Source organism: Pteropus alecto, unplaced genomic scaffold (assembly GCF_000325575.1).
Source record: "Pteropus alecto unplaced genomic scaffold, ASM32557v1 scaffold25, whole genome shotgun sequence".
NCBI classification, from domain to species: Eukaryota; Metazoa; Chordata; class Mammalia; order Chiroptera; family Pteropodidae; genus Pteropus; species Pteropus alecto.
In genome coordinates, this window is record NW_006441955.1 from 4,792,696 (window position 1) to 4,818,451 (window position 25,756).

A 25,756-nucleotide genomic window follows, 5' to 3' on the forward strand; every position below is an offset into this window, starting at 1 on the left:
CTCCCTCCCTCCCCCGGCCCACCACCTAGCCATCATATTAATGCTAACTGCATTCCCTCTGCCATGTTCCCCATCCCCGTGCCCAGCTATCTACTACTAATTTGTACTTCTTTAACCCTTCAGTCCATTCTCCCAGCCCCCCACCACCCTTCCCTTCTGTCCATCACCAAATTGTCTACTATATTTGTGAGTCTGTTTTCATTAGTTTCTTTTTATTCTTTAGATTCCGCATATAAGTGAAATCATATGATATTTATCTTTCTCTATTTTAAATAAAGTGATTTCTCATTTTGTGTTAATTTCCTCCTTTAAATGAAAAATATACCACACACAACTAAGATGACACTAGATAATTAACATTATGTAGGTGGTTGAAAAATTACGTTTTTAATACCTGATTATTCCTGTCTGAATATTATTAAATATTCCTGTAAGAAGCAGTATTTCCTTTTTTATTTCCATGAACCAGCTTAGAAATATGATTTCTTTTTTTAAAGGAAGCACATGTTACTAAATCTCAAGTCTCTGCTACCTCACATTTGGTAAACTCAAGATTTAACACTCAGATACTAAGCCATTCTCCACACAGTCGGATGTTTCATGGCCTTTATAATCTGCCTGTTTTAGCTTCTTTTCACTACTTACACAAATTCTTTTTTAACCCAAACTGATTTGCTTATTGCTCTCTCAGATAGTTGTGTTTGAGACTATACTTTTCCTTGTTCTCCTTTTATGAGTGCCCTATTTTACAAACTTACATAAAATTGTCTTTGAAGCCCAGCCCATTTCCTTCGTTAATTCAAGCTCACTGCGTCAACCTTGAAAATATCTTTCTCCCTGAATTTATTTTCTATTATGTAATAGTTTTCAAATACTTAGCTGTCTTGTTCTGTTAATTAGATATTCATTTGTATCTCTTTGTTATTTTCCTAAACTAGATTATGTACTTCTTGGAGGTCAGAGCTACCGTTTAATCTTCATGTTCCTCCATCCCCACTGCTTTTACTATGATAGATACTCACTTAGCATATAAATATTGTGCACCTACTACATACCAGGCAGTGTGCAAAGTGAGGACTTACATTGATGGAAAGAAATGATTTCTGCCTGAAAAAGTCAGGTAAATAAGCCATTGCATTACAATGTAGTAAATGCTTTAATAAAGATATGAACAAGATGCTAAGTAAGGGAGCATTAAAGATTAATGTTACTACTAAGGGGAATATAGCTGTATAATTTTAGGATTAGGAAGAAATCAGGAAAGGTAGTAAGTGTATTATTTCTGATTTCTCTAATTAAACATACACATAGCTCTATAACTTAGGAAGATAGCCAACATAGTTATGATCTGTTAAAAAGTAAACAGAAACGGTATATGAAATGATGCTTATTGATAGAACATAAGTAGGTTGATTTAATAAGGTAAATGAATACTTTATGCCAAATGTCATTGATAATGTAAATATGAACCTAATTCACATATTGTGATGTGGTTATGAGCAGAATTTCACATACTATAGCCAATTATAGCCTATTATTATGGACAAATTTCAAATAGATACAAAGTTAACAATAGTATAATAAACTCTAGTGTACCCATTACCCAGCTTCTACGGTGGTTGACATGTTGCCATTTTGTCATTTGTATCTTCAACTGCTCTTCACTCCCTGCCTCATTTTTTTTTTACAGTTGTTAAGATAAAATTTACAAACATTAAAATGTATAGATCTTAACTGTACAGTTTTGACAAATAGATATATCCATACAACCCATATCTCAGTCATGATATAGATTATAGAACATTTTTTCTCCACAGAAAATTCCTTTGTTTTTCTTTCTACTCAGTTACTACATCTTCATCACTGTTTGATTTTTTTTTTTTTTTCACCTTAGATTTGTTTCCACTCTGTGTTGTGCTTGGGCAATCCAGGGCCTTCTCGGTTGCTGGCATCCCCTCAGCCCCCAAGTATAGCCTGTGGGCCACTTTAATTATGTTACTAGATTGAGGTAGAATTCTTTTGTTGTTTGGAATGTTCTGGGATGTTATCATTCAGTGATATATAATACAGGGAACAGTCTTAGATATATTTTCTTAGATAAGAATTAGAAATTTTATATCCTAAGAATATTGTTTTCAGTTATCCTAGGAATATTTTATTTTCAGAGTATATTTGCAAATGTATTTGATTAACTTAGTCCTAGCTTTTCTAGTGTTACCAGTAAACTTATTATAATTATTTATTTTTTTCAGATGAAACAGTTTCTCCTATTTTATTGGATACAAAGTGGAATAAGATTCTAGATCCTCCTCACCGAATGTCATTTAACTCTGCATTAACCAGTGGGAATGAACCTGCAGTTTCTCACGAGTCACAGCCACAACTGAAAGTCTTCTCACTGGCTCAGTCCACTCCTCTGACCCCAGAGGGAGAAGACCATTGTGCTGCTAATGGGCAAGACTGTAGTCTGAATCCAGAGATCAACACAATGTGGATTGATGAAAATGCTGTTGCAGAAGATCAGTTAATTAAGAGGAACTGTAATCAAGATGATCAGTGCAGCACTCTTGAAGTGGGGGAGAAGAAATGTGGAAACCTAGCCTGTCTGCCCGATGAGAAGAATGTTCTTGTTGTAGCCGTCATGCATAACTGTGATAAAAGGACATTACAAAGTGATTTGCAGGATTGTAATAATTATAATAGTCAGTCCCTCATGGATGCTTTTAGCTGTTCACTGGATAATGAAAACAGACAAACTGATCAATTTAGTGTCAATATAAATGGGTCCACTGAAAAAGATATGAACTCAGAGAAACAAATAGATCCATTGAATAGACCAAATGCAGAGGGGGATTCTGTTAAACATGTCTGTACTACTTCATCTGATAACCTAACCAGTGTCTGTTCCCCTTCACAATTAAAGGATGATGAAAATATAGATAGAGACCCCTCTGTGTCTATGATTACAAGTTTAACAATTGATTCAGTAATCTCATCCCAGGGAACAGATGAAGGTCCTGCTGTTAAAAACCAAGAGAACTGTATACCAGATGAGGTTCTCACCGGCAAAACCAGCCCTCCTAGGACAGATCTAGGGAGTCTAAACTCCTTTTCCCATTTGAGTGAGGAGATTTTGGTGAAAAAAGAGCCAGCAGAGGAGATTACTGAAGAATCCATCCGGTCTGTTTTACCTTTTCTTCTCAAACCTGACTTGCATAATGGGTCTGGAAGGGATGGTAACTGTGAACAGTTTTCAGATGAAATTAGAGCTGATGAAAATGAAGGTTGTGAACGTGAAGAAAATCTTGGCACTACAGAACTTCTTAATATGACAGAGCATTTCTCTGAATCTCAGGAGATGACTAATTGGAAATTGACTAAACTAAATGAGATGAATGACAGCCAAGTAAATAAAGAAAATGAGAAGTTTCTGCAAATGAATCAGCCTGAGGACACGTACAATGATAGTGGAGGAGAGTGTGATAGAATGGCAGAAGCAGGTCTAGATTTAAAAGGAACTTTCATGAATGAAAGTAAAGGATGTGATTTCTCCACTGTTATGGATACACCAACAGCAAATACTCTGTCTAATTGTTGTGATTCCTATGGAATGCAGAGCCCAGTTATTTGTTTTGTTCCAAAGACTTTACCCTCCAAAGAAGATTCAGTAACAGAAGAAAAGGAAATAGAAGAGAGCAAGTCAGAATGCTACTCAAATATTTATGAACAGAAAGGAAATGAAGCCACAGAAGGGAGTGGACTACTTTTAAACAGCACTGGTGACCTAATGAAGAAAAATTATTTACACAGTTTCTCTAGCCAAGTTCCGTCAGTGCTTGGGCACTCTTCACCCAAGATAGTAGCAAACCTGCAATCTATTAGTGTTCCTTTTGGTGGTGCAAGACCCAAGCAACCTTCTAATCTTAAACTTCAAATTCCAAAGCCATTATCAGATCATTTACAAAATGACCTACCTGCAAACAGTGGAAATAATATTAAAAACAAGAACGATGTTCTTGGGAGAGCAAAATTAGGAGAAAACTCAGCAACCAATGTATGCAATGCCTCTTTGGGAAACATCTCTATTGCTGATGCAAATGGGGAACATTTAGAAAGTTATGAGTCTGGGATATCCAGTAGACCGTGCCTTGTATTAGCTCCAGATAGCCCAGATAATGATCTCAGAGCTGGTCAGTTTGGAATTTCTTCCAGAAAGCCGTTTACTACTCTGGGTGAGGTGGCTCCAGTATGGGTACCAGATTCTCAGGCTCCAAATTGCATGAAATGTGAAGCCAGGTTTACATTCACCAAAAGGAGGCACCATTGCAGAGCATGTGGGAAGGTAAGTTATGTGTATCAGCTCAAAAATCTGTCATGTCCATTTTGTAATGCTCAATTAGAAATTAATAAATGCAATATAAAGTGAATATTTCTGTTTGAGGTGACATTATAAATAGCTTTTGAATACCCAGTTCTAGTTTTAAATAAAAAAATGACCTCTCTGATTCTTAGTGTTTATGTGACTTTTTGTTGTTGCCAAGATTTAAGCTGAATCAGTTTTCATGAACAGAGGAGAATTAAGGAAGTGTTAACTTTGTGGTTTCTATATTGATAGATACATGGTTAATGGAATAGTTTGAAATAAGGAAGTTATTCTTCCAATTTAAGAAATGTTTGTGATTGACTTCATATTTTTAAATTCTTTTTCCCCTCCATACTTTTTAATTCTTTAGAAATTGAATATTATACTTAGAATCCATTGCAGTTTTTGCTTTCGGATTTTTGCCGTTATATTAGACATTCTGAAACTTTTTTGGGGGGGGAGGCACTTTTTATACATACATTTTTGTCTTTTCCTCACATGACTTTTGATACAAAATAGAGTTGAAGGATAAAATTTTTATGACAAGGTTATAAGAATAATTGATATTTTTAAACTCTCCCTAAGTTCTGTTAGGCCATAACATGTCAACTTACTAGTTTTTTGTTTTTTGTTTTTTTTCAACAAGAGTTGTAAACAAAGGAGGAAAGGGAGTTTTTGTATTTTTTAAAAAGAATGTGAAGTTTGGTGTCAGGTCTGGATTCAAACTTTAGCTTTGTTACTATAACTTTATTAATCCTTAGTTTTTTATAAAAACAAAAAAGATTAATTTTTATATATTGGATTATTGTGAAGATTAAATGAGATTACAGATGTAATAATAAGTGTTCAGTAATTAATCTCTACTTCCTTTCTTGCCTGATTTATTGATCTATATCAATTAGGATGCTTTCAACTTCAAGGAACAGAGTATCTGATATAGTGATTTAAATAGAAATAACATTTATTTCACATGACAAGAAGTGTAAAGGTAGAATAGAGACTCAGTTGTATCTAGGTGCAGTCAGGATGACTGAAGTTCTTTGGTCTTCCCCTCATGATCTTAAGACAGTGGCATAGCTCTAAGCATCAAGTCCAGCCTGACAACTTCTAAGTGCAAAGAAACTGTTGGGGAGCGAAAGAGCCTTTTCCTCTTGTCACTCCCTCATCAGGGAGGAAAGGATCCCTAGCAATTTTTTTCAATTTATTGGTTCGTTTTAGACCACAGGTCCAATTTTAGACCAGTTACTGACAAAGGGGAACAGGATTGCCAGGCCTGGCTAAGATCAATCATGATTCATCTCCTAGGGCTGAGTGCAGTGTATCCTGGGATTCTGTTAATAAGAAAAAGGGGGAGAATGGTTCCTGGGTACAATTAACAAAGGCTTCTATAGCACAAAACAACAAATGATGGGGGAACAGAAAGAAATTTAAGCTGTGACCGGGCTGCTAGTCTCTGATTATTAAAATTTGAAGAGAATAATATGTCTAATTCCTAAATATTTTTCAGTCTGAAGTAAACTTTTGGTCAGAAGCCTGAATAGTCAGTTAGTATTCTGGTAAGGGATTAGAGTCATTATTTTAATGTTCCAGTTTTACTATAACGCTTCCAGAAAATTTTGCTTTCTTCAGGAAATGATAAAAACTTTTGTTCAAGACCAGCATATCCTGATGTAATAATTAAATAGGTAACTTAGGTGGATTCGGAAAGAAAATAGTGGCAAGATACACACAGATTAAAATATTAGAAGGAATTTTGCTGGTGGAATTTGTGAAATTTATGAATTCATATAGATTATGGATTAATATTCCATCTTTTTTCCCTTTCCATCTCCAGTTCAGAGATGTTCTAAAGATTGATGAAATAATGTTTGTAAAAATCCTCAAGCTTCTCATAAGAAAAGAGCTTATAAACATAAGTATACTTTTATTAGTTATCAAATAAATCAGATTATGCTGGGGATATAGCTAGAAAAATACCCCAAGTAATATGATTTTGTAAAATAATGTTTACTATTGAAAAAAGAAATATAGTTTGTTCCATCTTAGTAGAAAGTAAGCATATTCAATAATTTCTCTACTTAATATCTACAGTTAAGTTCTCTTTAACAAGTATATATTAAACATCTAATATATGCAAGGTTCTGGGCTAGGTAGTGGAGATTCAGAGATACGTAAGTTGAGATGTATGACCTCATGGAGTTTATATCAAGGATGCTGATTTCAGTGAGTGGAGATAGGAATATCTGGATTTCCTGGAGTTTTTTAAAAATCCTAAAATAAAAATTGTGAACCACAGATCTGAGTAGACAAACAGACCATCCCACAACAAATTATAATGGAGCACATTAAGAGCCAGTTATGTGTGTTTTATGTTAATTTTCATTTAATCTCCATCACACTCTTGTAGAATGGGTTGTTCATTTTTTCCTGTTTGACGGATCAGGAATTGGAGGCTCAAGAGAGGTCAAGGAATATGCCCAAGGTCACACAGTTTGAAAGTGTTAGAGCCAGCTTTAAAGCTAGTTCTCTTTCCTTCAGTCATACCACTTTCCCCAGTGAGCATGTCTCTTCTTTCATACTAGCAGTATGAACAAAATACTTTAGAATCACTGAGAAATGAGAGCTTAGTTTTTCTAAGAAGGGCAAAGGGAGTCAGGAAAGTCATGATACAAAAGTGACTGGAGAGGAAGATATAAAAAGAGGTTATAATTTATGGAACAAAGTTCTAAGGTATATGAGAAGAATGAGACCACATCTGAGCACAGATGAATTAGCAGTAGAGAAATGGAAATAAATTTATCTTTCAGAAGAATGGGTCAAGACAAAATAGTACATATTACAATTGTTATGATATTCATTTAGGCACAATGTAATTAAGTAGAATATAAAATCATTATACTAGAATTTATGAAATTGTTAAAATATTAGTTTATTTCTAGATTGCTACAATAGAGATTAAGACATCTGGATTTCATTACGGTTAATTAGAAAAGTATGTCACACTCTAAAATGTTCTGCATTTTTGTGATTTCACACATAATTTAGATAATTCCTTCATATAGCCACATAATCCCTATTTCTCTTGTATGATAGGCAATAAATAACAACAGAAAGAATACAAAGAACTCCTTCCCCAAAGGTGCCCTCTAAATTCAAATGGTCACCATTATTATATATCCATATTAATTTCCTATGGAAATCACTGATTCCAGCAGATCATGGTTATTCATCTTCTCTCAAGCTCCATTTGCCATGAATATTTTGACCCTTTTTATTTGATCATTTAAAGGCCTAAGAACGCCATTGAGTTTAACAGTAAAAAAAAAAAGAGAAATTTTTTGAAAATGGAGAAGAATTTCTAAAAGAAAAAATTTTTTTATTTTTTATCGTCATTTGCAAGGTTTTGTCACACTTTATCCATTATTTCATTGATGTGGGTGGTTATTATTTAGTAGGTGCCAGCCAACTGATACTTGACTGAGATATTTTATATTTGAGATGTAATGAAAGGTGAAACTAGAATAACATTTTTGAACACATCTACTTTATGCTAGACTTGTCTAACATGGCAATTCTCTGAGATATACAGGTGAGAAAAATGCACCTCATAAAGGTTAAATATCTTGCCTAAATTCTCAGAGTTTATAAATGGGAGTGCATGGATTTTAACACAAATCTGAGTGACTCCAAAGTCCCATGTTCCTTTTACTATACTGGACATAGCAACAAAATTTATCTGTACTTGAATTGCTTACTAGAAATATGTCATTGTCTTTGGGTGAACATTAGTTTTGGGCAATGCAAAGGATTAGGGATTTGAATTTTTAAGGAAGTATTTAAATTTTTAAGGAAGACAAAAATGGTAAAATGGAGGAGCCTAGCAAAGTTAGCAGTATTTTAGGGTTTTACTCTACCTATCAAATCTTGAACAAAGTAGGAAAAGAACAATATGGATGCCGTGTCACTGAATGAAGAGAGATTTAGTGATAGTAATACATTCCACTCCAATTTACTCATTAGTTTTTTCTACTTTAATTGATTTAAAAACTATAATTCAGAATAGGTGAATTTTTACTGCATTAGTGGTTTCAATAGACAGAACAGAGAAAAGAACTGTAGGAAAGGTTGTATAGAAAAGAGCACTGGAATCGGTATGAAAAACTTTTGAGCTTTTTTCCTCTTCCATAAAAAGGAGGGCATTTTATAGACCTTTATCTCTGTTTCCCTGCAGCTCTTGGAAGAGCTTGTGTGATCCTGTGTATCTAAAGGAAAATAGAAAGAAAGGAAATGGAAAGATTTCTGCTAGCACAGATTTATCTTTGTAAAATTATTACTAAACTTATTTAAGGTCACTTAGTGTGAAGAGTATGCCATTAAACATTTTGAAATGTGCTGTACTGACAAAGTATGTTTTCTGGAAGTCATCTCAGACTGGAATGCTCTTCATCAAGGTGCAAGTTAAGTGGGCTGTCCTGAGGTTTTTATACTGCAGTTTCTATGTTCTTTTTGATTTATTTCTAATATTAATTTCTTCGAGATCCCTTTAGGCACATATGATCTTCATCATTTGTAGTTTTAAAAAAAATAGCTTGATGACATACATAATGTCAAAGTGGTGCTGAAAAATCATCTAGATTTCTTTTTAATGTAATTCTAGAAAGGTTCTCCCCTTCAGACACTTGGAATTATAGATACTTAACATATATCAAGCATTTATAAATGTGATTATAAAATGTTATATTTAATATAATGTTATATAATGTAGTTTATAAGTTTATATTTCTATATATAATATTATAGATTTGTGTATAAAATGGCAAACTACAGTCAGTATCTAACTGTGCTTTTCATTTGAATTAGTGTTCCATAGTAAAGTCTTAAATAGTTTAAACAAAGTAATATTTATGTATTGAGAGATGGCAACCTTCTGCCTGCTTCTACATATCTCTAGAAGTCTCTAGTCCAGCTTCTTAGACATATAGACTTAAAATAAATTAATAGACTATTGTTTAGAGCAGAAAAACTAAGTGGAAAGTACAAAGTTTCCATATACCCCTCCTCCAGTTGACCCCATTATTAGCATCTTGCACTAGTGTGGTACATTTGTTAAAATTGATGAATCAGTGTTAATACATTGTTATTAACTAAAATCCTATAAAAGAAATATATACTATAGAGTTCACTCTTTGTATTGTACAGTTCTATGGGTTTTGATAAATATGTATCCTATTATCATATACAAGAATAGTTATGCTACCATAGAAATTCCTTGTGCCCCAGCTATACATCCCTCCCTTTCTCTCCCTGAACCCTTAGCAACCACTTATTTTTTTAATGTCTCTATAGTTTTTTCCTTTTTCAGAATGTCTTACAGTTGGGATCAAACAGTATATAGCCTTTTTAGACTGGCTTCTTTCATTTAGGAATATTTAAGGTTCCTCTGTGTCTTATTTTTTAATTGAGGTATAATTGAATAACATTAGTTTCAGGTGTACATATAATGATTCAATATTTGTATATGTTGTGAAATGATTACCACAATAAATCTAGTTAACATTCATCACCATACATAATTATGAAATTTTTTCTTGTGATGAGAATTTTTAATATTTACTCTCAGCAACTTTGAAATATGCAATCGAGTATTAACTATAGTCACCATTACATCCTCAAGACTCATTTATTTTATAACTAGACAAAAATAATACCTTTGACAGCCGTCACCCATTTTGCCCACCTCCCACTCCCCACCTTTGGCCACCACCAATTTGTTCTGTTTCTGTGAGCTCTTTTTCTTCTTTTTTTTTTAGATTCCACATATAAATCAGCTCATATGGCATTTGTCTTTCTTTGACTTATGTCACTTAGCATATGCTGTTAAGTTTCATCTATGTTGCAAATGACAAGATTTTCTTTTTTATGGACAAATAATATTCCATTGTGTATATATACTGCATTTTCTTTATCCATCAATGGACACTTCAGTTATTTCCATGTCTTAGCTATTCTAATGAACTGCATTGACATAGGGGTGCATATATCTCTTTGAGATAGTTGTTTTTGTTTCGTTTTTTTGTTTTTTTGGTTTTTTTTTGATACTCAGAAGTGGAATTGCTGCATCTTATGGTAGTTTTATTTTAAATTTTTCAAGGAACTTCCATGTTGTTTTCCATAGTGGCTGTATCAATTTACATTCCACCAACAGTGAACACAGGTTCTCTTTTCTCCACATCCTCACCAATTGTTATCTCCTTTTGATAATAGTCATTCTAACAGGTATGCATTGATACCTCATTGTGGTTTTGATTTTCTTTCCCTGATGATTCGTAATGTTGAGCACCTTTTCATCTACCTATTGGCCATCTGTATGCATTCTTTGGAAAAATGTCTGTTCAGATCCTCTGCCCATTTTTTAATTGGATTATTTGTCATTGCGTTTTATATTTCTATTGAATTGTGTTCATTCTTTATATATTGTGGGAATTAACCTCTTATCAGATATATGATTTGCAAATACTTCCTTCCATTTTATAGGTTGCCTTTTCATCTTGTTGATTGTTTCCTTTGCTGTGCAGAAGCTTTTTAGTTTGATATAGTCCTACTTGTTTATTTTTGCTTTTGTTGCATTTGCTTTTAGTGTCAAATCCAAAAAATCATCACCAAGACCGATTTCAAGGAGTCTTCCATGTCTTTTTGCGACTTGATAACTCATTTTTATTGCTCAAATAATATTCTGTTGTATGAGTGTACCACAGTTTGTTTATTCATCCAGCTATTGGAAGATATCTTGGTTGCTTCACTTTGGGGCAGTTATAAGTAAAGCCGTTAAAAACATTTGCATGCAGGTTTTGTGTATGTTTTAAACTCATTTGTATAAATAAATGAGAATGATTGCGGGATTGTTTTGAAAGCCTATGTTTCTCTTAGTAAGAAACTGACAAACTGTCTTCCAAAGTGGCTGTGCCATTTTGCACTCCCATCAGCAATGACTGAGAGTTCCTGTTGCTCCACATCCTCACCACCATTTGGTGCTGTTAAGTTTGGATCATTCTAATAGATGCATAGTAGTTTCTCATTTTTTTTAATTTGCAATTCCCTAATGACGTGATATTGAACATCTTTTCATATGCTTATTTGCCACCCATATATCTTGGTGGCAAGATATATCTTTGGTGAAGTGTCCAGATCTTTTGCCTATCTTTTAATCCAATTGTTTTCTTGTTGAGCTTTAAAAAATTTTTTTTATATTTTAGATACAAGCTCTTTATCACACATGTGTTTTGTAAATATATTCTCCCAGTATGTGTTTCTTTCATTCTCTTACACATGTCCACTTTTAATTCTTTTAGAAGTATCTCCGAGTATTTAATTATACATTTCTAAGTAATATATTTCAATATAATTACTTAGCTGTTTCCTGATTCTCAATTTTATAAATGATCTATTGACTTCTCAATTATAATTTTATTTATGTATTTTTTATTTATTATTTGTCATTCTAATTCTAATCTAAAGCTCCATGAAGATAAGGATCTTTTCTGCCTTGATTGCTGTTGTATCCTAAGCCCTAGCACATAAATATTTGTTGGTTAAATGAAAAATGAATAAATAACTAGCTCTCAGTGCAGCAGTACATCTTTTTATGCAGCACCTTGAGCTTTTAGATGATGGTATCAAATTCAGAATATAACAGTTGTAAAAACTTGAGAAAATATTTTAAATTAATTGTATATGTTTTTCCTGTTTAAGGACAAATTCAGACCAAAACAAGTTTATTTTCTCAGTTTCTTATTTACTTACCTATTAATGGGAACCAATTGATTTGAGAGTAAGAAACTGATACTTTAAAGTAGAGCATTGCATGGTAATGCAGTTTTCCTCATACTCTGCCTGAGACTTTATCTGTTTTATCATTGGCATTATGATTTGTATCATTACATCATTGAAAAGCAGGATCAACATGAAGATTAAACTTGGCTTCTAATAAAGCTAGGGAAATATTTTCCGTTCATACCCTTCACAAGGCTATGTTGACTAAAAGTTGACCTCAACCATGTCATAACACTTATTACACAGAATTGTTTTTGTCCCTCTCCCCCATTGGGCTGTAAGGATCTTGAGATTGATTCTAATTTGTATGTGTATCCCCAACATCTAGCACTACCGGTCATGTACAAAGTGCTTAGTAAATGTTTGTTGAATGACTAAATGTGTCCCAGATCATTTATTTATTCAAAAAACATTGAGCGCTTGTAATTTGTCTATCACTATGCTGAGTGCTGAGTTTACACTGATAACATTGTGATCCCTACCCTCATGTAAAGATTAGTGAGACTAACCCAAAACAAACATATAATTACAAATTATGATAATGGCTATGAAGGAAATTAAGGGATAATATTTTTTAAATGGAGAGAGGAAGAAGATCTGAGAAGTCTTTTGAGAAGTGACATTTTAGATGACAAATGGTTGAAGAGTCAGCCATTCAAAGAATAGAAGAATACTTTAGGAAGGGAGAGATAGCGTGGACAAAGCCCTTGAGGTCAGAAAGCATCTATTCAGGAAACTGAAGGGAATCCAGTATGGTTAAAGTATTGCAAGTAAGAAAAGAGTCACATAAAAAAAGAAACTTGAAGAGGAAGTCAGAAATAGATCATGTAGGGCTTTGCAGGTCATATACAATGGAGTACAATGGGAAGCAATGAGAATATTTGAGCTCACCTAGGGAATAGTGTACAGAGGGAAGAGAAGGGGCCTGGGGCAGAGCCACTAAGGTCAAGCAGAGAAGGTGGACCCATTGTAAGTGATTGAGAAGGAGTGGCTAGAGAGGTAGACAGAACACCAAGAAAACATGGTGTCTTGGAAGTCAAAAGAATAATGTAGTTTGTCAAAGCAGGAGGGCCATTACCTATGCAAAATGTTGATGGTAGGTCTAAAAAATGTAGACAGGGAAGGGACCATTGGACTTGGCTGCATCAGTCATTGATTAAAGCAGACTTGGTAGAGCTGTGGATACAGAAGCCAGAATATGTTGAAAATGGGTTAAAATTGGAATAAGAAGTGAAGAGATGGATATGGCTTTTTCGAGAAGTTTTGTCATGGAGAACAGAAAAATTTGGAGCAGTTAGAAGATGAGTTTGGATGAATTTTTTTAATGATGGGAGATATACTATTGCATTTCTGTAATGTCATGATTGATCCTTTAGACAAGTTGTTTTAAGAGAAAAGGGGGATTGATCAAAGGAAGGGAAAAAATATTGAGGCCTAAGGGATAGGATCTATGCATATGTTGAGGGTTTGGTCTTCAGTGGGGGAAGGAAGAGAAGGTGGGGACAGACATGTTTATGGATTAAGTGGTGAGAATGTGAAGAAATTTACATCTACATGGCTGTACTTCATATAGAAAATACAAACATTGAGAAGGGTGAAATAGGGATAGATGTTGATAGTTTGAGAGGAAAGAGGGAGAGGGATAGTTACCTTGAAGTGGGAAGTAAAGGCCTAGTAGAGAATTAAAATTTTGATATCCCTGTGAAACTTGGTATAAAAATTTCAGTCAGTTTGTTCTGCAGTTCTGTCTTCATGGATTAGGGTCAGTATTTGTCTTTGCAGACATCGTGAGCTGGTTAAATTATCTTTGCAATATAAGCAGTTTGGATTAAAGAGAAAAAAGCTCTATAAGGCCATTTATTTCCATCTATTTGTTCATTTATTGATTCATTCAGTGAGCATTTGCTTACTGCTTAGTGTTGTGTTTTTAACTCAGATGCAAAAAAAGAAAAAAAAATGACTACCCTATTAAAACATGCTGCTCATGTTTTTATAGTTAACAAAACTTAAATATGTGAAGTACCAAAACAATTGCAAATACTCCACTGTGGGAAACAGGTAGAGGATGATGATGGTGGTAGTGGTGGTGAAAAGAATGAGATAGCTAATAATTATTGAGTGTTTATCATTAGCCAGGCACTTTCTAAATGCTACTTATTTAATATACATTACAGCCTCTGAATTAGTGTTATAATCTACATTTTGCAAGTGATAAAATAGGCCTAGAAAGATTAAGTAACTTGTTCCAAAATCACACAGCCAATAAGTGGAGTTAGGATTCAAACTCAGGCTCTTTAACTTCTAGAGCCCATACTCCAAAGCAGTATGCAGTGGTTCGAGGGAAAAAACAGAATAAGGGAGTTATATAAAACTGAGGTCCTTAATAAGGGCCACCTTTCTAGCAGCACCTGGACTATGACCACAGAGTTCCTGGGCAGCTGGCTAAGAGGGAAACAGAAGGGAGCTAACATTTGTTTAGTATTTACTCTGTTATTTGTTTGTTATCTAATTTAATCTTCCTAGTAAACCTATCTAAAAGGTGATATCCCTATTTCACAGTTGAAAAAACTGAAATGGTAGAACTAGGAACCAACCAGGTTTTTAAATTTTATTTTATTTTTTATTTTTTTGCTTTATAACTCCTGCTCTTTTCCTGTAAATATAGTTGAGAGGATAAAAATAAAACAATAGGTTTAATGGTGATTTTTATGTTATATTCTTAACATTTATGAGAATATATACATTTGTACCATGTTTCTAAAGGAAATTTTATTCAAAAAGGTAAAAAATATCGTATTTATTTATATCAGATGGCAGTCTCATTTTAAATAAAGTTTATGTTAAATTGGTTGCAGTTTACTTTTGCATAACTTGAGTTAGTCAGTTTTGTTTAACATTTGAGAATTTTCGTAATGAATACAGAATAACTTTCATATGACCCTGAATTACAAGCACATTAAGATAATTTGTTGTTTTATAACTTCACAGATCAATTTTCTCAAGGCTTGTTTTGTCTTCTGATGTTAAATCATAGCCACTGGTTGTTCCTTTGGGAATCAGAGTAGTAGTAATATCTTACACTGAAAGTTGGTTGAAATGTGTTAAAAGCATTGTAAAGAGCAGAAGAAATCAATATTTCTCAATAGACCTAGGTTTAGAATAATCTCACAGCCATTTTCTAGCTTCTTCATGATTTTGGACAAGGCACTTTCATCGTCTCTAAAATAAAGGCGATAATACTTAACTAGCATGATTATATTAAAGATGTGTTGAGTGAATTAATTATAAGCATTAGAAATAAGAAATATGTTACCTAGCACTGTATGTAGTGGGTTATCATTAAATGGTAACTTATTATTTTAACTATATCTTTATTGGAAATTGGCTGTAATTTTTTCATAGTCTTGTTTTTTTGTTGAGTTGTAGATTTTTTAATATATTGGTTATCAGTTGCCTATCAGATATCCGATTTGCAGATATTTTCTCCCATTCCATTAGTTGACTTTTACTGTTGATACTGCCCTTAGATGCACCAGAGTTTTAAATTTGGCCTTGTAATAAATTTTGAAACCATGAAGTGATAGTTTTCAAACTTTGTTGTTTTTTAAGTGAAGGAAGCTAATTTGAAACTACATACTATATGATTCTACATATATGACATTCTGGAAAAGGCAAAACTATGGAGACAGTAATAAAGATTAGTGATTATAAGGATTAATGGAAAAGAAGGGATGAATAGGTGGAGCACACGATTTTTAAGGTAGTGAAACTACTCTTTATTTATAGTACTATAATAGTGCATACATGTCATTATACGTTTGTCCAAACCCATCTGATGTACAAGACCAAAAGTAAACCCTAATGTAAACTAGAAATTTTTAGTGTCAATGTAGGTTTATTGATTGTAACAAATGGTGGGGGGTGTTGATAATGGCAGAAGTTAGGCATGTGTGGAGGTAGGGGTATATGGAAAATCTCTATACTTTCTGCTTAATTTTTTAATGAACCTAAAACTTCACTAAAAAATAAAGTCTATTAAAGGTATATATGACTATTAAAAATGTTAATGCTGCTTAGATATTTGATATTAAGAAATTGTTCATTTTTTTGGTGTGGTAATACTATTATTATATTAAAGTAGACCCTGTTTCAGAGATATATACTGAAATGTTTAAAGATCAAATGATATCTGAGGTTTATTTCAAAATGATTAAATGGGGGAGAAGTGGGTGAGAATTGGCTTTGATAATTGTTTCGGCTAGGTAGTGGGCACTTGGGGATTTGTTATGCTGTTATGTCTACTTTAATGTGATTGAAAATTTAATAAGTTTAAAAAAATGAAGAATGACTAGACTATAATTATAAAAATAGGGATGTGTTTTAATTGCTTGCTTATTACAAATTAGCACTTTTTAACTCACATGTAAAACAATGCAATATGTGTGTTATCTACAAGGGAATAACAGGATATATAAAAAATTAATTCATAGTATATTAAAGGAAATGAGTCAGATAACTTCAAACAAGTTTAAGATTTTATCTTGAATGTTGTTATCTTACAATTCTGGTATATCATTTTTTGTATTGCCTCATTTGGAAATAAAGTCAAAAGGTTAAAGACCCTTTGTAGCCCTTCCCGTCATATATTCTTAAAGCAACTCTGATAATTATTGCTTTCAGTTAATAACAGTAAAGATGGAACAAGTGTTTGGACAGAGGTAAGGTTGGAATCTAATTGATCTGCTTTAGTTCTTACTACATCGATTTTGGTATTTGATAATTAAGCAAGGGTAAAGTACTCTTTTGTACTTAAGAATTTTTAAAAGTTGTTACTGTCACTGGTCTTTGTGAATAACTTAACTGGATATTGGTCACTTACAAGCACTTTCCTATTTTTTCTCACAAGGCAATTATTTTTGTCATAATTTCAGGGCGTTTTGAAGACCTGGGATATCATTTTTTCCACTTTCTAATTTGGAAAGAAATAAATGAGCATTTGATGATTTGAATTTTTAAGAATTGCAAAGAAGTAAATGTTATTCACCCTGTAAAGGGATATAAATAGGCACAAATGGTACTTAAGTTTAAAGCTTGTTCATAAATTTGGCAGTAGGATTTGTTATATTACAAAGCCATGAGTGGGAAATTTTAAAAGGAAAGGAAACAATAATGGTGTCATTGTACATTTATATTATGTGCTACATTTTACCTGTATTACCTCACTAATCTTTATAAAAGGCTTCCAAGGAGAATATTAACATTTCAGTTTTACATATAAGGAAAAACTGAGGTTCAGAGAGTTTAAATTATTCATATAAAGTCATCTGGCTAGTAAATGATAAAGTTGAGATTGGAACCCGGAAGTACCACATTAAACAAAATTATACGTAAACACACAAATAGAGCATTTTAATCAATATTTAACTGGACTATTGTATAGCATATGTCTTATTACAGTTTGTCTCTTTATAGTTAGGCAGGTCATACAGATCCTGTCCTTTAAGGTCATTCACAACCATTTGGTCTGTGAAACTTGAGGTCACTATTATTAATAAACTACTTAAAATCTACTTGTCATTGTTAAAGTTGTGAACTTGGGCATGTATGGTATAGCCCATCCCAGTTAAATGCACATTTGTACAATAATTTTACTGATCAAGGAACCAATAAACAAATATTTATCATGTACCTATTTTATTTCAGGCACAGTGATATCAGTATTAAAATACTTTAGTCCATTGCTGCACTAGATTTATATTCTCATTTGGGAAAACGGGGAATAAGTTAAATAAATGCAATAGATTGCAGTGGATTGTGTTAGTAGTAATAATAAAGGTACATGTTGTGATATTTTATCAATATAATAAATGTATGTGTACAAGTATGTAATTTTTTTTCCAGACTGAGTTTGCTTTTTGACCGAGCTAGCTCAGAGAACTGGGGAAGGTGGTGGGATATTTTGGGTTGTCACAATGACTGGGGGTGCTAGTATTTCGTAATCTGGGACCAAGGCTATTAAACGTCTTATGTTAAATAAACGGCACAGTGCTGCCCAGTGAAGAATTGGCTCACCCAAAATGTTAAAAGAGTTTCTTTGTTGAGAAACACTGACAGACCTGGCTCATGGCAGGCAAATTCAGTATTATCTAGTAATTTTAAATCCAGGATTATTAACCCATTCTCGGTTGATTCAAATCTCTTAGATTCTGCTTATCTTTTCCATTAGATTTAGGTACTAATTTTAATGACCTGAGGATTGTATTACATCATAGTCTTTCTCTTTTTGAGAACAAGGATGAGTGTTTCCAGGTTCCTCTTCTCTTTTATATTGTGGTATGTTATCTATGTCAGCCATAGGCTCACTGTTCAGTGTTGTTTTTGTGGTATATGTTACATTCAATTTCTCTGCAGTTCTCTGGCATGGGTGATCCTACAGAACTGCATCCCGAAGCCTGTCTCCCACGTAGTCTTTTGGCAAGTCATCTACTTTTCTAACTAACTTCTGTGCCTTTCTCTGAGCCCATTGGAAATATAAAGGACCCTCTCCACACTATTGTTAGGCCCATGGGATATTGAGAAGGATGAATATTTTGGGGTCTTTCTGTTTAACTGCATTATTCTGCCCACCCCACCCCCACTAGTTTTTTTAAAAAATCTTTTTTTCCATTCTTGTGGTTATTTTCCCAAAGTACAAGCCATCTACTTCTGAAGGGTTCCAACTGTATTTGCTAAGGCTGCAGTAACAAAATACCACTAACAGGGTGGCTTAAACAACAGAAATTTATTGTGTTACAATTGCAGAGGCTAGAAGTCTGAGATTGAGGTGATGACGAAGTTGGTTCCTTCCTGAGATTGTTCTTCTTGGCTTGTAGATGGCTGTCTTTATGTTCATTTGAAATTCTCCCTATATTCGTGCCATGTCCAAAATTTTCCAATTACAAGATCACCAGTCACATTGCATTAGAAGCCCACCCTAATAACCTCATTTTAACTTGGTTACCCTATCTCTAAACGATGTCACATTCAAAAGAATTGGGGGTTAAGACTTCAACATATATTTTTGAGGCAGACACAGTGCAGCTTGTAACACAAATTAATATTCTTTTTTCTATTTTTTTAAATACAGTAAAAGCTCAACTTAAAGCTAAATATCTCAGTCCAATACCTAAAAATATATAAAGTATAAAGAGAGAAAAAGACCCTGTTTCTACCCAACTCTCATTCTCTAACTTGGCTATTTTACTTTTCCATGTCAGTCAGTACATATAGAACTATCTCATTCTTTTTACAGGCTGTACAGCATTCCATTTTATGATTATACTGCAGTTTAATCGTTCTGATGAACATTTGGGTTGTTTACAACTTTTGGCTATTATAAGCTCTGCAGAGATAATTTTTGTATACATCTCTTTGTATATGTGAATGGTTTTTATGGAACATATCTTTAAAATTACATCTGTTGAGTCATAGGGAATGAACACTTAAAAATTTTAAGATACTGTTAAATTAACCTACCAATTTATACTTCTACCAGCAGGATATAAGAGAAAGTTTCTCTTTTCTCTATACCCTCACCACCATTGGATAATATCAGTTTTTTAAAAAACTCTTAGCTTATATCATAGAAAAAAAATCTCATTCTTTTAATTTTTATTTTATAATGAGTGATATTTAGTATATCTTTATTTTTTGACCATTTTATTTGTTTTTCTGTGAATTTATGTGAATTATTTGTCTCTTTCCTTAAAGGTATTTGTATTTTTCTAATAGTTTATTGAAATTCTTTATATGTAATGGATCTTAGCAGTTTGTCAATTTATGTATAATGCAAATATTTTATCCAGTCTATTTTTTTATTTTTGATGCTCTTATTAATGGAATTGTCTTTGTAACTTTCTTTTCAGAGTGTTCATTGTTAGTGTACAGAAATGCAACTGATTTTCTTGTGTAGACTTTGTATCCTACAGCTTTGCTGAATTCATTTATTCTAACAAATTTTGGGGGTGGAATCTTTAGGATTTTGTACATATGAGATCATATCATCTGTAAACAGATAATTTTACTTCTTGCTGTCCAATTTGGATGCCTTTTCTTTTTGTTACCTAATTACTCTGTCTAGAACTTCAGTGCTATGCTACATTGAATAGAAGAGGAGAAAGCAGGCATCCTTGTCTTGTTCCTGATCTTAGAGGAAAGCTTTCAGTCTTTCACCATCGAGTATGATGTTTGCTATGGCTTTTTCATATGTGGTCTTTATTATGTTGTGGCATTTTCTTTCTCTTTTTAGTTTTTTGAGTGTTTTTATTATGAAAGGGCATTGAATTTTATCAAATGCTTTTTCTGCATCGATTGAGATGATAATATGGGTTCCCCCCCTTCATTCTGTTAATGTGTTTACATTGATTGATTTTTTGTATGTTGAACCATCCCAAATCTATTCTTGCTCCCCTCCATTTTTCCCGACACTGTAGCCATGCAGATATGATTGTGTCTTTCTCTCTGATTAAGACATTTAAGTCATTTCCTATTGCTGTATTAAAAAGACCAAAATTATTAATACAACCTATGGAAACTTTGCTTGGCTGGCCTCCTCTTATTCCATGTATCCCTTAACTCTTAGGCCTCTAGCCACATTAACTTTTTTTACTTCCTTGATGCAGTCCCTAATAGGACCCGTGCACATGCCATTTCCTCTGCTTATTATTGTTTCTCTTCTTAGTACCGTTTTATGCATAGAAAACTTTCACTCATAATTCAGATTTTATGTCTGTCATTTCCTAAATTAAAGCTTTCCTGACTCTGTCAATCTAGGTAAAGCCTATACATGATCTTATTTTACCATGTATTTATTTTGAAGCAAGTTATTTTATGTTCACTTGTGTGATATTTGACTTTAGATTATAACCTCATAGGCTGTTAATTCCACTAAGAGAAGAGCTATATCTATCTGTTCATACCCAGTAGAGTAGCATGGTAACCAGCACATAATCAGGGCTCAAATATTTGTGGAATAAATGAGTAAATGATGGCTTCTTGGTTTTACCTCTTTTTAAAAAAATTTTATTTTAATATTAGTTTCAAGTATACGGTACATTGGTTAGACATTTATATAGTTTATAAAACGATCCCCCTAATTGCTCTCTCTCTTTTCCGGCTCTCCACTTAGCCATTACATTAATGCTTACTGCATCCCCTATGCCATACTCCCCATACCCATGACCATCTATTAACTACTAATTTGTACTTCTTTAACCCTTCACCCATTCTCCCAGCCCCTCAACCCCTTCCCCCTCTGGCCATCACCAGATGGTTTTACCTCTTGATTAGAAAGATTATTGAAGGATTGTAGGAAGGTTAACATGATTAAATTTACTTTGAGAAAGTTCTGTCATTTAGTACTTGTGTGAAAGATGAATTGGAAAGACACATCTGAAGATTAGGAAGACAGATAATTAATTGATAATGGGTGATCTTCTAGGCATCAGATAATAAAGGCCTGAATAAAGGGAACAGAGGAAGGGATAGGATTTTGGGGAAACTATTTAAGAGGGAAAACCAACAGAATTTAATGACTGGATGTGGTTATGGTAAAGGAGAAGTCAGGTCTCAAAATTATATATGTGAATTAGTATGAGGAAGTATTACATAGTGGTTAAGAACAGAGCCTTTGAAGACTTATATAACTTACTAACTGTATGACTGAGCAGTTTTACTTGACATTTATTCAACTCTGTTAATTATAAATGAGTTTTCATAGAATTTCGAGGTTAAATGAGATCATAGATATAAACTGCCTAGTATTCATATAGTCTGCTGTGAACTTGAGCAATTTAACCATTTAACCATCCAAATTCACTTTCTTCTGAGAGAAAATAATATATCCCTGTTCTTCCTACATCAAAAAGTTACTTTGAGAATGTAAAGCCTCTGAAAACTTTAAACTGGCAAAGATAGTAGCTAGCTATATTAATTATACCTAGTAGAAGAGGAAATGATCTTTCTCATGTTGTATTTAATATAACTTCATCTCTTGTTTCATTTTTTGTAAGATATAGGATACATCTTGGCCATAAAAACTGAATTAGTAAAATTTATACGACTGAGAACAGCTTTCCACCTGAATGCAGTTATTTGTGATAAGTGACTAATGAGTTCTCAAGAAAACAAATCATAACAGGGAGCTAAGGAGATTCTTGTTGCCTGGTGTAGAAGGGAGAAGGAAGTAAGATTATCAGGAGCCAACCCTGAAGGTGGAAATGCAGTGCTGGAAATTGGCGTGGTCAGTTCTTGGTTGCCTGCTCTGATTTCCTATAGCTGGGGTGATACTTCTTTTTATAATTAAGTTGTATTTTTTTATCTTTCTTGGTCTTCATAGGAAACCAGTGAAAACAGCTAGTATGATTATTATTCTATACATAAAGGTAGTAAAAAACAGAGGTTAAAACCCAGTATTCCCAATCTTTATTTTATCCTGCTATATTATCTTTCCAAACAGAAATAGCAGATGTAAGTACCTATAAATGCCTATGTTATAGGATATCGTGTATAGGAATTTTGCCTCAAAACAGTTCAGATTTTTTTTTTCCCCTGCTGTTTATTTGCTGGTCTTGGCTAAGATTTTTGTTTTCAGCCAACGCTTTCACTTTTCCTTATTGCTGGCAGACATGTGATCTCACACTCTTGGTTTTGAATTGGGCCTTGTGCCCAGCTTCCTCAACTGCATTTTCCTTTGAAATTTTTAGTATTATAGTAATAAGGTTCCCTATCAGTCAATGTTGGTCAATATTGGTTTATTCCTTTATACTGTGATCCTAAGTAAATTTAGTATGTTCTTTTTCCTGCAGGTTTTCTGTGCTTCCTGCTGTAGCCTGAAATGTAAACTGTTATATATGGATAGAAAAGAAGCTAGAGTATGTGTAATCTGCCATTCAGTGCTAATGAATGGTAAGTATTAAAACAAGTTGAATTCAGTTATTGAGAAAGAATTTCTTTGAAAAGGCTACTATTTTTTCCTGCCTTTCTCTATAAGTTATCTTCTAAAATGTCACAACTTTAACTGAAAATACTGAGCTAAATTTTTATGTTTTGAAAATATCTTAGCATTTCAGAATTCCTGTGCCTAATTTAATGAAGGAATGTTAAAGTCAGGTAAGTTTTGCAGGAAGAATGGAAGTTCTCGTGGAAATCTAGTGGCTGTTAATGTCCGGAGTGGGAAAGGGGTAGGGATATTGACTAATTAGATGATGAAATAGTAAAATTGGGCTGAGGTATTCCTTTCAAGGGAAGCTATTTCTTTCTAGGAAATACCTTAATAATTTAGAATATATTCTTATTAGCACCTTCATTCATCTTGTTAAAAATATTTTAGCATCTAGGATCAAATAGAAAATTGGATTTTTCTATCAGTCATCTCCTTGATACTATTTGTTGTAAGGATAATGGTTTTGAATTTAGTTCTCTGGTAAAAATATGGCCAGGAGAAGGTAAATATAGCGTATCTAATGTTCATCTTTTGCAGGATTGGAAATGAATCTAAGGGCATTTTAGTTCAACAAACAGAAACCACCAGAGTATTCTCAAAAAGAGATACAATAAAACCAATCAGGTTGTAGTATTTTCTCTTTCAGTGCCTCTGTACAGTTGTCAGAATAATTACTAATAGACATAAAATGTTGAACTTGGACACCACTGCTGCCTGCGCCAGGATAGTGTGCCTCCTGGAGGCTGGAAGTTATCTGCTCGAGGCCCCTCCTGCTTTGTCTGTGTTGCTCATAGTGATGTTTTCCTATTGCTGCCTTATTAACCTATTGCATGTCAGTTAATCTGATCTGTTCTACTTTCCTATGATCCACCCAATTTCCTCTCATTTCTGAATTCTTATAATTTGGATCAAATACGAATTCATTCTCTTTACTCTTAAGGGTCATATTTTTAGATGGCAGTTATTTTCACTCTGTTGCTCAATTGGTGATTTTTATTCCTGCTTTCATTTTCATACTTATATCCACAGATAAGAGCATGCTGCTTAATTATAGTACCCAATACCTCTTTTATTTGATGAGGTCTTTCAACTTGATAGTTTTTTTTTTTTTTTTTTAACTTGGTATAGCTAAGATGAAGGAAATGGCAGAGGAGTCATATGGAATACTTACTTTTTATTAAGCTAAGAATGCCCCTAATGGAATCCTAAAATAACTTACTTTTCCTGGTTTTTCCAGTGTCTTTCCTCTCGCATGGCTTAGCCTGGTCTTTACTGAATATTTAATTTGATGCTTCGGTGTTCCCTATCCCTTTTCCCCTTCTTCTTTTCTCTTCCTCTCTTCCTGCCAATGCTTCCAGAGGAACGTAGCTGTTTTTTCGAGCCTTGTCCTGCAGTTTGGAGGGAATAAATATTCAAAAATCTTATGGATCATTCTTCGATGTTGAATGAGATTTTTAAAAAGATGTTAAAAAATTGGATGGTTTCTATCCCTGGGCATGTGATTGCACCTGAACCTGGAAGATAAAAATTGATATCTTTCATTTTTGTAGCATCTTTCATCCTATTTACTTTAAAGATAGTAGTGGATATGTTAGTATTTAGTTAGTAAAATTATAGAGTATAAAGAATCTTAATACATTTGTGATCATTTATATTGTTTGATGGCACTTATATGATATTGGCACATTTTCATGTTCAAATGAGTCCTGTGCTTTTGAGACACACCAAGGATGTGAAATGGTTGTTTTTGCTGGATACTTTTACACAGGGTAATGATTGTACAAAAGCAGAATTCAACCAAAATATTGAGATGCATTCTCCTGAGCTTTAGGCTTTAGAATATTTCAAATGAGATTTTCCCTCAGTTAAGAACCTAAAAGTCTAGAAATGAAAAAGAAAATATCATACAATGGAGTTATGCCATTATATCCCTGGACTTTGATTTTTGATAGAACTTCATGAAACACATTGAATATTAAACCTCCCCCCTCCAAAAAAAAAAAAAAAAGATGTCTAAAAAATGCTATCTCAATTGCAAATCCTTAATAAGTTTGATGTTGTTTTACTTCCTCTTAAGGGAATATATGATGTCTTTTAAAGAAGCCAGGGGCCTAGCCATTAACCTCAGACTGGTCTATCAGTCTGTATCAGAAGTTATCAAGTAATTCTTATTTGTTGCTTCCAAATAGTTTACCTAACTAAATGGTCTCCTTTATTTTATTTTATTTATTTATATTTTTATGCCTACAGCACCTGGTCTTCCTAGGTGGTCTCCTACCCAAGTACTAACCAGACCCGACCCTGCTTAGCTTTGGAGATCAGAGGAGATGGGGCTTGTTTAGGGTAGCATGGCCATAGACTGGTCTCTTTTACTGAATTAAATCACCTATCTCCTTAATACTTTTGAATAGAGACATACTATGAGTGTTAATTAGGAGGAGCTACATTATTTATCCAATATTGTGGAGGTCTTGATGTCCATATTTTGCAATCCATTCACATTGATTGTGTCTGTATTTGCTTTAGCTCAAGCCTGGGAGAACATGATGAGTGCCTCAAGCCAGAGCCCTAACCCTAACAAT

General features: G+C 33.5%; 1 protein-coding gene across 1 annotated transcript in view; it reads left to right on the forward strand.

The window, feature by feature from the left end:
* ZFYVE9 (zinc finger FYVE-type containing 9) overlaps positions 1-25,756 on the forward strand; it is a 124,585-nt gene that overhangs the window by 43,903 nt on the left and 54,926 nt on the right. Inside the window, 3 exon segments of the mRNA XM_025052057.1 lie at positions 2,253-4,342; positions 23,038-23,137; positions 25,701-25,754. Of these exon segments, the coding sequence (XP_024907825.1) occupies positions 2,253-4,342; positions 23,038-23,137; positions 25,701-25,754 (2,244 nt within the window).